Source organism: Typopeltis vanoorti, chromosome 11 (assembly GCF_054136105.1).
Source record: "Typopeltis vanoorti isolate ZY-2024b chromosome 11, IOZ_Tvanoo_1.0, whole genome shotgun sequence".
In the NCBI taxonomy this organism is placed as follows: Eukaryota; Metazoa; Arthropoda; class Arachnida; order Uropygi; family Thelyphonidae; genus Typopeltis; species Typopeltis vanoorti.
Genome location: NC_143559.1, coordinates 105554957 through 105571144, shown reverse-complemented (window position 1 = coordinate 105571144; position 16188 = coordinate 105554957). Strand labels below are relative to the sequence as shown.

Sequence of the window (16188 nt, the reverse complement as noted above, 5' to 3'; positions counted from 1 at the left end):
CCTCCTAATGGATTATGGCGATAATGAGGATGACACCGACATGCAGAAGCGAAGATGTTATGGTTCCCTTTTTTAATGTTTCATTGGGCTACGTATGAACCACCTAGTTTTCAGGAGCATGAGGATGTATTGTGGAGGTTCAGAGCAGGATTACTGAGTTAGTGTTAGGTCTATGGAATGTTAGATGTGAGAAGAGATTGAGGTAACGCAACTTACAGATCCTTGTGAATAGAAGAAGGGATATGATTGAGACAAATAAGTTGGTGAAGGATTGTTACTAGATTAATGTTGAGGAGAGGGAGGCAAGGCTAAAACTAGAGACTATCCCTGGAAGCTGTATAAGAGGATGCGAGCAGGGGAGTGGGAAGTAGGTTCTTTACACGGACTGTATTGCTTAAAAGTGTAGTGAGTGCAGAAACTGAATGGGTTTAAGGTGCAGTTTGATCTTTTTGCATGAAAGAGCATAGACCTCCATGATGAGTCAAAGGACTCATCATGGGAGGTCTATGACTCATCATAGATGTTAATAATCTCTTCCTTGGTCTTCCCTTTTGTTTACTGCCATCAATAGGTCTTCATTCTGTCAATAATTTAGGCCATCTTGCATTGTTATATCTTTCCATGTGTCCATCCCATCTTCATTTTGAATGCATAATATAACTGATAGTGATGTCCTGCACACCAGTTCTTGGATCCTATCAAATAGGAAGGTATCCTATCTGTAGGTGCCACACCAAGCAAATTCCTTTTCTTTCTTTCTTCTCTGGGTGAGTCAATTTTTGAATCATATTTTGAGTTAAGTTCCGGGTTTCACTGTCATATTGTAATTACAGATAAGACACACTAACCAAAAGCTTTTCTCTCGAAACTAATGGGAATATTCTTTTGAAGATATCTTTCATCCTCTCAAAAGCCATCCAACCTAGTTGGATGGTTTTTAGGAGGATGAAACAATTTTCTAGGAGGCAAGAGACCATGTTCACTCTATGTGAGTGGTATGTTTACTAATTATATTTCTAGATCTTTTGACAAGAGAACTATGCTATCAGCAAAATACAGATGAATTGGAATCTTTCCATTCATTTTAATTGTCCATTCTTCCATTTCAATTCATGAAAAACTACTTCTAAGGCAGATGTAAAGATTTTGGGAGATACCGTATCGCCCTGTTCCTCTTTTTACTGAAAAATTTTCACTCTTATGCGGTTTAATAACAGAGGTGGCATTACTATGTATGTTTCTTCTATTCACTGTTTTAATGAATCTAGAATAGCTGAAATTTTGATGGAGTCAAAATTATTAAAGACCTGAAGTGGCTGCAGCCAATTTTGGTTGCTAGAGCAAGGGTTTCGGTTTTTGTCCCTCCCCACTCTTCCCACATGCAGCAAGAGTGATACCCCCAGCAGCATACCAAACTCACTGTAGGGGGCCTGTATCCTCCCCCCATTCAAAGGTGCAGCAGTAAAACTGTTCCATAGTCCAGCTGCAGGTAAGTACACAGGACTGAAACAGTTAGTACCCTTGTACTAACTGGATCTGGAGGCTTCCCAAATAGCTAGCATCAAATCCTGCAGCCACGTGCTTTGCCAGTTCATGACAGCAGGGAGACCATGTTCAGTCTATGTGAGTGGTATGTTTGCAAATCTTTCACCTCTTACTGCATGCTCCACTTCTGCTTTATCTCTTGCTCACCAAATGAAGGGACCACCACCCAAAGAAATGTGATTTTACTACAAATCTCCCACAAAAAATGGTTCAAAAAATCCAATCATAGGAAACAAAAAAAATAAAAAATCCAACTAAAAATCATAAAAAACAACAGAAATCCAACCAAACAACCCACCAACATTAATTTTTACTAAAAAAAAAAACAAAAAAACTTCCACATCCACTAAATCAACATCTGTGGACTAAACAACAATATAAACGATGTGCACCACCACCACCTGCAGTAATCTAAACCAGAAGTGCTATTCTTATCAGAACTCCAACTGGCAACCTCAACTGCCAAAAACTACACATTACACAGCTCTTTCCACCACAAGGGCGGCACTTGTGCATTCATCAGAACCAACATACCATGCCAGAGACTGAAAAATCCTTGAATCCATACTGTTTGATCTGCTTTGGTTCAAAATTTCTCTAACAAATCTACCTGCGCTTTTCATATGCTCTGTCTCTATTTTCCAAACTCCGTCAACCATTCTGACCTGCTGTATTTCAAATGTTACGACTTTCTGCAGTTGAAATACCCCAATAGTGGGATCATTCTTCTCGGGGACTTCGATGTTCACAACTCTTATTGGCTTCCTTTCTTCAGATTCACTGATCAAGTAGTCTGGGATGCTGAGGCATTTGCCATCAGCAGTGACCTATCTCAGACCGGCAATCTTCCTACCAGAATACCTGACAATCCCCTCCAATTTGTCAACACACTTGACCTCTTCCTAATAAGCTCTCTCCCATTCCAGGTATACTCTCGTTGTCGGTTCTCCTTTTGATAACTCGGACACAACCTCATACAAGTCTCTTTTGCCACAGAACAACCTTCACCCAAGGGTTGTTCTGTGGCAAGGGTGGCAACTGGGAGAACCTCTGTAACTTCTATTTCTCTTTTTCATGGTTTGACTACTGCTTCAGTCCTTCTGATCCAAACTCCTGCTCAGACCAAATAACAGAATCATCTGTAAAGGAATGAAGGCTTTCATCCCTTATTCCACTCCAAATTCTCAGCCACCATCCATACCTCGGTTCTTAAAAAAAGTGTGCCAATGGTGTAAAAGGAAAAAACCTCTGCTTTTCACAAATGGCTCAAGACCAAAACTCCAGCTTCCCACTCTGCCTGTACTGCAGCTCACAACAGTTGTAAAAGACTTATCACCAAGTCCAAATCAAACTTTAAAGGACCAAATGCTGCAAATTCGCCTCTTTCCCACATGGCAGTTGGTCCTCTTGCCAAGGCCATTGGTCACAGCTTCTTCCCACCCGAGTTTTTAACCATTCTTACATCTGTACGGTACTGTAGTTACCTTACCTAAAGAAAAGGGCAACTCACTGGCTTCATTCTTCTCTTCCAATTCCTCATTGATGACCTGGGCAAAGTTCCTTCCACTGCACCAAGAACAAAATATATATCCCTTCAAGTCTCCTATAGTCTTCTGACAAAAAGAAATCCGAAGAATACTAAATAACATGAACACAAACAAGGCATCTAGTCCTGATGATATCCCACATATTGTGTTAAAAAATTATTCTGCCCCAGAACTAACACCTGTTCTGTATTGCCTCTTCACTGTACCCTATTCAACTGGCATCTATCCTATAACAGAAGCAGGTCCATAATTTAGAATTTAGCACATCCTAAAGAAAGTGATAAAAGTCAACCAATGAACTATTGTCCAATTGCTCTAATTTCTGTTCTCTCTAAAATTATGGATAAGGTAATCAACAACCAACTCTTGAACCACCCAGAGACATACCAACTAATCAGTGACCAGCAGTATGGATTCTGCCACTCACAATCTACAGCTGATCCTCTTGCATTCACCAACCTCCTCCGGAATCAGGCCATGTCAAAATTTGGAGAAACTCGCACAGTTGCCCTTGACATTTCAAAGGCATTTGATTAATCAGGTTTAGCACAGGGGGCCTACTTAACAAACTGCCATTCTATGGTTTGCCTTCCTCACTCTGAAACTGGATCGCCAACTTTCTTACTGGTTGTTCACTACATGTCATGGCAGATGGTTTACTCTCCTCAGATTTCCCCACCAATGGAGGAGTATCCCAGGGTTCTTTCATCCACTCTCTTCCTCTCATATATAAATGACCTGCTGTCACAGACTTCCAATTCTATCCATAGCTTTTCCAATGAAGTACACTCCATTCCTCCTTTTCATTCGACAAACCTTATTGTGCTCAAGTATTAGAATCCTCAAGATCTACATGACCAGTGACCTGAAGTCAGATCTCCTAATCATATCCCAGTGGGGTAAGGACAACCTTGTAAACTTCAATGCCACCAAAACTCAGTCCTGTCTGATCTATCGCAAGAAAGAATTAACATCCTGCCTCCTTACTTTCAGTAATACTGAGATATCCAAACATGATCAGATTTCTCTACTTGGACTGACCTACATCTCCGATCTTTCCTGGAACAACCACATTTCAAATATAGCTTCTGCAGCTGCCAAAAAACTTGGTGTACTTTTTCACACAAGACACAACACCTCACACCTTCACAGTTGCTAACTATACAAAGCCTATAACTAATAACTATATAACTAACTATACAAAAAATTTGTTGCAGTTGCTAACTGCAACAAATTTTACAGTTACTTTCATGGAGAGTGCTTTTCTGAATTGGCCGCTATCATTCCTCCACAAAATCATTAAAATAAGAGCCACTGCTAACCACCACTCTTTTACAGTCCATCTTGAAACTCACCAAAACCACCTTCACTGCCTCCTCCTTCATTCCATCTACTTCTGTCCTTTGGAATAGTCTCTCCCACTCTGTCCTCTTCAAAGATTACAATCCTCAGCTGTTTTTAGCAAAATGTGAACAGATTTCTCCTTTCGTTTATTCCTCTTACTACACACAGCACCAATGTGATAAAAGGTTTTTTAAAATCCACACAACAGAAAGGTTTACAACATTCATTTTTTTCTATAATTTGCCTAGGCCTATGGATATGATCAGTGATATTGTAATTATATCTAAAAACTCTACCTACTCCTCTGAGTGCATATACTCAAGCTGTTACATTCTGTTATTTATTACTTTTGTGATTATATTATAATTATTTCATCAACCTTCAAGGGATGTTCAGACTACTATGACATCACGAAATTATTAAGTTCACGTTGTTATTAATCTCCTATCAACAGTTTTCTTACAAATTTGTCTTATTTGTCAGCACTCAAATATTGTCATATCTAACATCTTGTTCTTCTAAGGCACTTCTGATTAAATCAATCAACCATCCTCTTGTTTATATGTCTGCTATAAAAAAGATGGCATTGTATGTAGTTGATGGATTGTAGTGTAGTTTGTGGATAGTAGCAGCATATGTGTAGATGGTGGGCTGTGTAGAGTGGAATGCCCTCCTGCAAGAAAGCCTGGGACTCTCTGGAGGTGTGATATTATAATAATATTCATATCCCTCTTATTTCAATTTAGTTAAATGTCATCCAAGAAGGGTTAATCATAGAGAACGAGTATTTAGGCTAGGTTCTGGTTTACATTCATGTTACTTTAGTACTTTACATACATGTTACTTTAATGGAATAATAACAGCACAATGAAATAATTAAACAACAAGTTTAATTGTTTCAATATTTTGTCTCAGTCACAGAGACATCTTCAGGAATACAATGTCAAAATTGTAATAACACGCAGGAAACAATAAATGGAAGAAATGAGAGAATTAATTAAGACTAAAATCCTATGAGGGACACCCTCGATGGTTGCTGTTGGTTAACTAACTTAGATGTTGGGAAGGAAGCCTAAGAATTAGTTTCCCAAATTTTTTGGAAGTTTAATACAACCATATTAAGATTAGAATGGTTTGTACATCTACTACAGATTCTAAAAAGAGTCAGGTTTGTAGGTGCTGCAATGAAGCATGAAGGTTTTCTTCCATTTGATTCTCTGCAAGATATCCAAGGCATGGTCTGCTAGACCTGACTGACCATAATTGTTGCAGTGGTTATATTTTTTGGGTTCTTCTAAGCAGATCTTTCAGTCTGACCATAATATAAGTTGCAAGAACAAGGAACCATATAAACACCTGGAATAGAGAGGGGAAAAAAAAGTGGATCATTGAGAGAGAGAGAGAAGGGAAGCCAACTTCAAATGAAGTTTTAATGCAGTGCAAAGTTTATATTTCTTTAAAGTTCTGGTTATTTTTTTCTGAAGTGTCCCAGATATAGGGAATAATAATGGCATTACTCTAGTTTTTCTGTTAGAGGGATGTGAGGAGACAAAGAACAGATAATATATAGTTTTTTTGGCATTGTAACCATTGGACAGGAAGGTTTGGTGAATATTTCTCTGTGTTGTTATTATTCCATTAAAATGTAACATGGAAGCAAAGAGAAATAATGTGGAAAAAGACAAATCTAAATCTTTTGCCATCTATAATAAATTTAGTTTAATCCTTTATCCAAGTGTAAGCAAACAAAGTTTGTGCCTGAAAATATCTTCAGGACTAAGGTAGGGTAGTGCAACAACAGGTAACTCTGAGCAAAGGTGGACCAAGCTCTCATCACTCCTTGTCTCAGTATCTCCCATAATGCAAAGCACATCTCCTTGCAGACATGTATACTGCTATGCATTAAGGGAAGGGCCACCCAGACCGGTTTCAACCTTTATTGAAGTCTCGTCAGTGGGAGGCAGACCCAAAAGTGGAGATACTAAGGCAGAAGCAATAGGAGAGGTCATATTTATCTATAGGAGTTGCTAACAGGTGTACCACCTTATTATTGAATTACTCTGGATTTAGAGAAAGATGTTGGAAGTTTATTTTTTACTTGGTTAGACAATAATAAATTTAGTTTAATCCTTTATCCAAGTGTAAGCAAACAAAGTTTGCACCTGAAAATATCTACGGGACTGAGGTAAGTTAGTGCAACACCATGCAACTCTGAGCAAAGGTGGACCAAGCTCTCATCACTCCTTGTCTCAATATCTCCCATAATGCAAAGCACATGTATACTGCTATGCATTAAGAGAAGGGCCACTACCCAGACCAGTTTCAACCTTTATTGAGGTCTCGTCAGTGGGAGGCAGACCCAAATGTGGAGATACTAAGGCAGAAGCAATGGGAGAGGTCATATTTACCTATAGGAGTTGCCAACAGGTGTTGCACTACCTTACCTCAGTCCCGTAGATATTTTCAGGTGCAAACTTTGTTTGCTTACACTTGGATAAAGGATTAAACTAAATTTATTATAGTGTAACCAAGTGAAAAATGAACTTCCAACACCTTTGCAATCTACTCAACTACTCACCCTTTACAGTTTGGGAAAGAAACTCATCTTGCTTTTCATAAGTTTCTCAGTTTTTTGTGACTGTTCTGCTGTTCCATGTCAGAGGGTGTCTTGCTTATATATATATATCATTTCCACATATGGGAGGCTGCAAAGCAAGTACGAGGGCACCCAGAACAAAAATAATATTAAAGCAACTGATATAACTATGAGAAAGAACATAACTTAAAACCATTTAATCCCCATGTTTCATCAAATTGTAATAATTTGTTCTTTTTCTTTTAGGATATATAAGAAAAGTTACTTTAGTATAATTTTTGTTCTAGGTGTTTATTAAAACTTTTCAGCTCCCCCCCCCCTTGTAGAGCCAAAGAGAAAAAATATAATTTGTTGATATTCAATTAGAATTGCTGAAAGCTGTCTTTTGGAGAATACCTATGGAGAAGGCTGTTCCATAGAACTGAAGTAGATGGAATAGAAGGTGAATGGGAGTGGGAGGTCTGTGAGTCAGCAATTCATCATTGAAGGATAAAAGGAAAGCTGTTAAACAGCTTTTTCTCATGTTACTGTAAACAACAGAAATGGGGGTTCGCATATTGGATGTCAGTTCTGTTGAGAAGGGTTCTAGAGAGAGAGTCTGTGAGAGAAGAATCTGAAATGAAAAACATTAAAATTATATAATATACTAAATTTACTAAAAATTATATTGCTAATTAAGAATTAAATTATAACTAATTTTTTTTACAGACATGCTCTACCAACCTTCCTCCAAGAGCCACTTAACAACTACTATGTTGTTTAATGAATCTTTGTTTTGTTTAGTTCTTGGCATATGAATATTCATCTTAGGAAATGAAAAATTACAACTATGCAAATTTGAAATTTTTTTAAAAAGTTATTTTTGACCTAATAGCTGAATTTACATAATTCAGTTATGCTTATATTGGAAATATTTTAACCCCCCCCCCCAGCATATAAGGACATTTTACAGATTGGTAATCTCAAAAATGGCACATATGCATACAACATAATTGTACCATTTACAGTAATCGCTTGGTTTTCTTTTCACATTAGGAAATCAGTTTGTCTGTCAGATAATTGAAGATGTGTTTAATTGAGGGGGTAAAGCAGGTGCTGTATATCAGATTTTCAGTTGACATGCTAACCAGTCAAGAGTTGGTTAGCTAAGGATTTGATTATTTGAAAGCAGATAATTGAGTGATCACAGTATTTTGAACACATTTTAGCAGTAAATAAACAGTAAGCTGACCTGGTTGGTCAAATGGAGAGCATCTCTGTATGTTCCAGCCCTTTTTTACATGAATCCCACCTATGAAGGGCTGTGAACAGGATGTTAATCTTATAGCCACAGTTGGGCTAATGGTTAGATAATCCAGAGACTTTGCTATAGAGACCAGACTTAAAATTCAATTCCATGACTTTATATCCCACTGTATGGTAGATGATTTTCGTAATTATTATTAAAGACCTCATGCAGTCAAAAACTCATCTAGGAGGTCCTTTGTCATACACACTGCTCATCATATGGTCATCACTGTGCCTTAAACACATTCAAATTCTCTGCAGACCCCATGCTCTCAGGCAATGCATTCCAATCATTCACAATTCTCCATGCAAAAAATCTGCTTTTCATTCTCTTGACCTCATTTCTCACCGTTTGATGAAAAACCTTTTCAACATTAATCCTATAACAACCCCTTGCCAACTTGTATGTCTCTATCATATCACCCCTCTTCCACCTATCCACTAGACTCTGTAAATTGCATCTTCTCAACCTTTCTTCATATTCATCATTCCAGAAACTACCTTAATCAATTGCCTCCGGACCCTTTCCAACATCTCTTCATCCTTTTGAGAAACACACGTGACCAAATACGTGGTTTTTGGGCCAGATACATCCAAATACGTGGTGTTTATATGTGGACCTTATACAATGGAAGCAGAATCTCCTTACCATCCATAAGTAAAAATTCACAAAATTCAAAAAAAAATTCACCTAGTTGTTCTTCACATGAACCTTAAGAAAGAATTATAAGTTTACCACCTTAAGAAAGTTGGTAAATCTGTAATCCCTTAGTATAAGTGGACTAGGGATTAGATAATCTAAAAGCCCTACTCTAGAGACCAAAAGAGATAGAATTTTTCAAACCTCCAATAAGCAGGATGGTGGTGAATCATGATGTAAAGATTACAAAAGAAGAGGTAATATATTTTTGACAAGAAAATCATCAGTGTGTCATTTTTAATAATGGATGTGATAAAGATTAAATGTGTGTAATTTGTAACTTAACCTATTATGAAATGTTTAATTTTTTTTAATATAGTCTTCATGAACCTGCATAATATAATTATTTCTGGTACACATTAAATGTTTTATTTTTAAAGTTTATAATATTGCATCTTGTAGTTCTTTCAGTTTTCTTTTTATTTATGTCTAAATGATTTGTGCAGATAAGCTATTTAAAAAAACAAAAAAAATACTTACAGTGCAAGGAACATGTTTTCAAATTTTGTTCATTTGACTTTGTATTTTTGTAATAGATTGTGATGTTTCTCGGATAATTTCAATGTGTTATTATTTTTTTTATTTTCAGTTATATGTAATAGAAGTTTTTGTTCCACCATATTCTTGGAGTATTAGGCATCGTTATAGTGAATTTTTTGATTTACATGAAAAGGTAAGAGAACCTTTGTAATTCAGTGTGTTATATACAGCTGACTCTCTCACTGTAACAAACTTGTAGGAATCACAGGAATAATTTGTTATAGTGGATAATTTATATAGTGAATTTCTTTTAGCATAGAACTGTATGTATTAGATTTTTGTTGGGACTTTTCAGTAGTTTGTTATATAGAATGAATTTATTATAGCAGTGTTTGCAGTAGTGAGTCATCTATAGCAGAATTACAAACTTCATTTGTAATTCTTTTGACTAATGTATGACATTTTTTGAACATTAAGTAATTTTGCAATTTAGAAGGAAACTGATTTATTCATGCTTTCTTACTTGCTTATTTTCAGTTTCACATAATACTGTGCTGTGACACTGTGTGTGTCTTCCTATCCAGTCTTGTATAGTGCATCTCCATTAATGTCTGTCTGGTTTTCATATTATGAAATGGACTAGCCAGTCTCTGCTGTATTGTTTTAAATTCAGATTTAATGTATCATGAATTTCTGATATGTACCTTCAAGAGGATGTTATGATATATTGTTTATAATTAATTACAGTATATAATTAAGTTTACATTATTAATAGCTCCTTTTCACAATTTTCTATTAAATCTGTTATTTGTCAGGTCTTTAGTATTATATCTTACATTTTTATCTTCCAAGATATTGCTAACTGCTCATTCCACCTAGATCTTGGTCATCTTCTACATCTTTTTCTTGCCATCCTGGCATCCAGTTTTGCTTCTTTTTCTTTTTTTTTTTTTTTTTCACATTCTGTTTAAGTGACCCATATGGAAATGGGCAGGCCATGTAATAAGAAGAGAGAATGGATGCTGGACCAAGGAGATTACAAACTGAGATATCAACCAGAAGAAGAAACAGAAGAAAGCCAAGGGATGATGATGACCTTAGAAACTTCGACAAGAAGTGGAAGAAGACTGCCAAAGATAGAAAGTGGTCAAAAAAAGGGGGAGGCCTTTGTCCAGCATTAGACCAACCAAGGCTGAGAAAGAAGAAAGTAGTAGTAGAGACCATATTGTAATAAATTTAGTTTAATCCTTTATCAAAGTGTGTGCAAACAGAGTTTGCGCCTGAAAGTATCTTCAGGACTGGGGTAAAGTGGTACAACACCGGGCAACTCCTTGCCCGGTGTAGATAGGAGTGTTGGTAGCTTGCTCCACCTTTGCAAGGAGTTTCCCGGTGTTGTACCACTTTACCCCAGTCCTGAAGATACTTTCAGGCGCAAACTTTGTTTGCACACACTTGGATAAAGGATTAAACTAAATTTATTAGAGTCTAACCAAGTGAAAAATAAACTTTCAACATCTTTCTATAAACCCAGAGTAATTTAATAAAAAGGTGACACACCGCTTGGCAACTCCTATAGGTAAAGATGACCTGCCATTGCTTCTGCCTTGTATCTCCACCTCTGGGCCTGGCTCCCACTGAAGAGACCTCAATAAAGGTCAAAACTAGTCTGGGTAGTGGCCCTTTCCTTAATGCATAACATTATTATACATATCCGCAAGGAAATGTGTTTTGCATTATCGGAGATACTGAGATAGTAGTGTTGGTAGCTTGCTCCACCTTTGCAAGGAGTTGCCCAGTGTTGTACCACTTTATCCCAGTCCTGAAGATACTTTCAGGTGCAAACTTTGTTTGCACACACTTGGATAAAGCATTAAACTAAATTTATTATAGTCTAACCAAGTGAAAAATAAACTTTCAAGACCATATTGTCTCGGGTCAGGTCTGTGCATACATGCTTTATGGATTCTAATATCTCAGTTGTCACTGGTGCCATCTATTCACTATCTCACTTTTCTCAGAACTCTTATATCTGTAGTGTTTAGTCTTCAGTCAACTGTTTTATTTCTACCATCTCTAGACCTATGTTTTGAAGACCATCTTGTATACTTCTAGTTTATTGTTCTGATTAATTTCTTTTGTGTTCCATATAAATTTAGGATACTGGCTCCCAATCATACCACTTTCTTATTCTTTTAGCTAGTGCTTTTTTTTTTTTTTTTTTTGGAGGGGGAGGGAGGGACAGCAACAATACAGTGTACCGGATGTACCTTTATTAATGGTGTAACATGCAATATTCATGCATGCAGTAATATTCAATAATATTTGTAAAGTTATTTAATGAAATTTGCATTTTTCACTACATCTATTGTTTAGACTATTTGCTACATAAAACCTCTTGCATATCTGTTATATAAATTTTTATTAAAAATATTCCATAAATATGGCTTATTTTTATATACTTTTACTGTGTGTTATGTTTTTATTCCAGAAACATTTCCATGCTATGAAGTACAGGGTGTTCGGGATAAATTTGACATATTTATAATTAATTATATTTTTCCGTAAGTTACATGTATTAACACACACTTCTCTTCATTTAAAAGTTTGGACCCTTCTTCATTCATATACAAGATGTCAGAAAGGATGGATAGCTGGAACCCACCTGAATCATGGAAGACAATAACTTGTATCATGATGATTCGTGCCCGCCATCAAAATAAGGATATTACGACTGCTGCCCAATGCTCCCTGAATACAGTAAAAACAATCAGGCATGAACTAGAGACTTGCAATGGTGACTACGAGGATGTAGCAAGAAGAAAGATCCCTAGCAGACGATCTGATTGCGTTCGTACAGCAGAATTCCTCGCAAATCTGCAGGAACAGGTGTTGAAGAACCCTGGCATTGGAATTCGGGCTTTATTCGTGGAGTTGCTAACTGTAGTCAAGCCCTGGATAACAAGGGTAGCCAATGGTAGGCCGTATGTATGGCAGCAGGATTCGGCCCCTTGCCACACCTCTGGGAAAAGTCAAAAATGGTTGTCTGAAAATTTCTACGACTTCACCAGTCCAAATGTTTGGCCTCCAAACTCCCCAGACCTTAACCCCATGGATTATTTTGTATGGGGCGCAGTTGAAAAAGACACCAATCGCACTTCCAGTAATACAAAAGCCCAGTTAATGGATAAAATTAAAACAGTTTTTGCGGCCCTTCCCAGGGAGACTGTAGCATCAGCTTGTTCGAGGTTCCGAAGCAGAATTGAAGCTGTGATCGATGCTAATGGTGGTTATTTTGAGTAAATCTTGTTGATAGTATTGTAATTAACTCTGCCTGTAATGTTTTTTTGTCAATTCATTAAATTTAATAGATACAAAGAAGATTTTCTTTTTCCTTACGAAACTGTCAAATTTATCCCGAACACCCTGTACATCCTTCTCTTGTGAAATGTGATCTTTTAATATATCTTTCATTTTTCTAGCTAACATCTTCATATCACATAGACAAGAATTTGCTGCCTCCGAAGAAGCTGTTTGGGAGTCAGTCCACAAGTTTCATACAGCAGCGTCAAGCAGATCTACAGCTTTATCTCCAGACGTTAATTCATCAATTTAGTAATCTTCCATCTCCATTAATGCTGTTTTTAGAATTTCCAAAATATGTGAGTATTGTTTTAAAATGTTTAAAGTATTTTTAAATGGCCTCTTTAGGACATAACACAAATGAACTTCCTGACGGTACCAACCGCAATGAGATTATTATTATTTATTATCTGAGACCTCCAGGGAGTCAAGGATTCACTCATAGTCAAGAAATCACCCAAACCAGCTGTCATACTGTCCCTTAAATTTGTTTACACTCATTATTCCTAAAGGCACACTATTCCACTCACTCACTGCTGTGTGAGAGAAAAATTTAACTCTTGCCCATTTCTTGACTGCAAACAAACTTAATTTCCAAGGATGCCCCATGTTCTCTCCCCACCTTCTATATACAAGGGACTAAAGTCCTAATTAAGTGCCATCTATGTTGGAAAGAGAGGGAAGATAAAAACAAGTATTAAATAGATCTTTAAATGACTGTCTCCCAGATTTTTGGTAAATTTATTCAGCCATACCTGTTGAGGTTTGGAGTATGTTTTAAAGCTTCCGTTGATTCCAAAAACAATCTCTCTGACTTATGACTTATGTATAGCGCTTTTGTTTTCTTCCATTTGATTCTGTGTGAAGGGGTAAAGCAGTATCCAAGGCATGGTCTGCTAGACTCGACTTGCCATAACAATAGTGCCAGATGTATATTTTTTTGTTCACCAAGGTGGATGTCAACAATTCTTCCTGTCTGTCCATAGTAAGCCAGGTCACAAGCACAGGGTACTTCATAAACACCCCTATACCCTATTGTGGATAGTATCAACAGTTCCACATACAAATCTACTAAACATTTACTAAATTAAATAGCCAGCCACACTCACAAATAATTCTCCCTTCTTTGTTAAAAAAATTCTGTTCACCTAAAAAGTATATTAGAAAACCATATCTTAAAAAATCCAGACGCAATGATTATTTCACTATTTATAAATGTACCGTTAATTGAAACCCTTGATTTACTAAGTCCCATTTTTCCCAGATATATTTGAAATATTTAAATTTACAGTACATGCAGGCTATTTTGCATGGAAAGGGAAGATATGCAAACAACTAGATGAGACAGCAATGGTCTCTTTCCCTTTAGCCAATTTCTGTGTAGAACACTTGGAGCTGTATAAGCTAGCTATGAATACAGCCACTCTCAAACCAGTGGTTTGGCTACACTATGTTGATGATGTGCTTGCTATTTGGCCACATGGTCCAGACACATTGGTTACATTTTTAGTGCATTTAAATAACCAGCACCCCTAAAATCCATTTCACAATGGAACAGGAAGCTAATAACTGTCTGCCCCTCCTGGATACACTAATCACACAGCTTCCAGATGGTTTCTTATCTTTTTCTGTTTATAGAAAACCCACATACAAGGAGATATTGCACAAACAGTCACACCATCATCCAGCTTAACAATATGGCATCCTTAAAACACTAATTCACAGAGCTAGCGCTGTCTGTTCATGACAGTGCTGTTACTGCTGAACTCACTCACTTGCGTCACATCTTCTTAGCCAATGGCTATAATTCCCAGGATGAAAAAAATACTAAATGCACCCCAGAAATTCTCTCCATTGTCTATTACACAAGACTACAGCAAAACTGTTACCATCCAATATATTCAAAGCACATCTGAAAAGATATCTTGAGTGTTTATTAAATATCAGCTATGCACTGTATTTAAACCTTATGTCAAGTCGGCAACTCTCATCCATTCACCTAAGGACAAACTCTCTTCGTTATCACATCCATGAGTTTATGAAGTACCCTGTTCTTGTGACCTGGCTTACTATGGACAGACAGGAAGAACTTTGACATCCACCTTGGTGAACATAAAAAATACATCCAGCATTATCGTTAGGGCAAGTCAAGTCTAGCAGACCATGTCTTGGATATCGCTTCACAAAGGATCAAATGTAAGAAAACAAAAGTGCCACACTGAAATCATTATAAGTCAGAGAGATTGTTTTTGGAATCAACAGAAGCTTTAAAATATACCCCAAACTTCAACAAGTATGGCTGGATAAATTTACCAAAAATCTGGGAGACAGTCATTTTATGATCTAATTAATACTTGTTTTCTCTTTCTTTCCAACATAGATGGCACCTAATTAGGACTTTAGTTCTTTGTGTTGTCAGTTATAATTTTTAAACTGGTCTCACTGTTATACCAAATTGTTGTTGTTATGGCAACTGTGACAAACTGTTTTTGTGTTCTGAAGATGCTGGATGTAATTCCATCACAATATGAGCAAATAAGTTAATAAATATTAATTATTTTCTTATCATCCTGTGTTGCCATCAATACTGTGAAAATAAATTAGCATGTCCTGCAAGCACATAAGCCTTTCCATCACTATCAACAATGATGCAGTCAATGAGGCGTTTCTTATTTCCTGTATCCTCTCTCCACACGAACTAGTCATTACATGTTAGTAATGACTAGTCCGTGTTCTGAACCAAAGTCCAGTAAATACTTTCCATTATTATTAGTTTTACCCTTTTCTCCGGATTTTCCCAAAATGTTCCCATATGCTTAGTAGGATTCATTCTCTACTCTGCTTTTCAGATTTCGGCCGTAAAGTTGGTACCCTGGTCTGAGAAAAGGGTTTCAGGAGTTCCATATCTAGAGAAAATCAGTTTGAAGAGCTTGTTTGCCATGGTCTTTGCTGTTTGATTCTTCATGGCCATGGCTTCGGGAAACCTTGAGAACATGTCGATCACGACGAGCATGTACCTATTTCCCTTTGAGGTAGTGGGGAGGGGTTCCACAATATCCATAGCCACAGCTTGAAATGGCCGTGAGGGGAGCGGGAATGGTTGCAGTGGTGCTTTACCAGAAATGATAGATTTCTGTTGACACACATGGCACGATGACACATAGTTCTCAATATCCTCTCTCATGCCCTTCCATAGGTATCTGTCCATCACCCTCTTCCAGGTTCTGTGGATACCCTGATGTCCGGCTAGCTCTGCATCATGAAACGAGTACAAGACCCAAGGAATCATGACTTTAGGAACCAGAATTTTTTTCTTTCCACCTCCCTGT

The 16188-nt window shown here is 37.1% G+C and overlaps 1 protein-coding gene across 1 annotated transcript in view; it reads left to right on the top strand.

Moving 5' to 3' along the window:
- Window positions 1–16188, top strand: part of LOC150101905 (uncharacterized) — a 284552-nt gene that overhangs the window by 23541 nt on the left and 244823 nt on the right. Inside the window, exons 2-3 of the mRNA XM_090399927.1 lie at window positions 9609–9692; window positions 12979–13158. Of these exons, the coding sequence (XP_090256053.1) occupies window positions 9609–9692; window positions 12979–13158 (264 nt within the window). The remainder of the gene's footprint in view (window positions 1–9608; window positions 9693–12978; window positions 13159–16188) is intronic.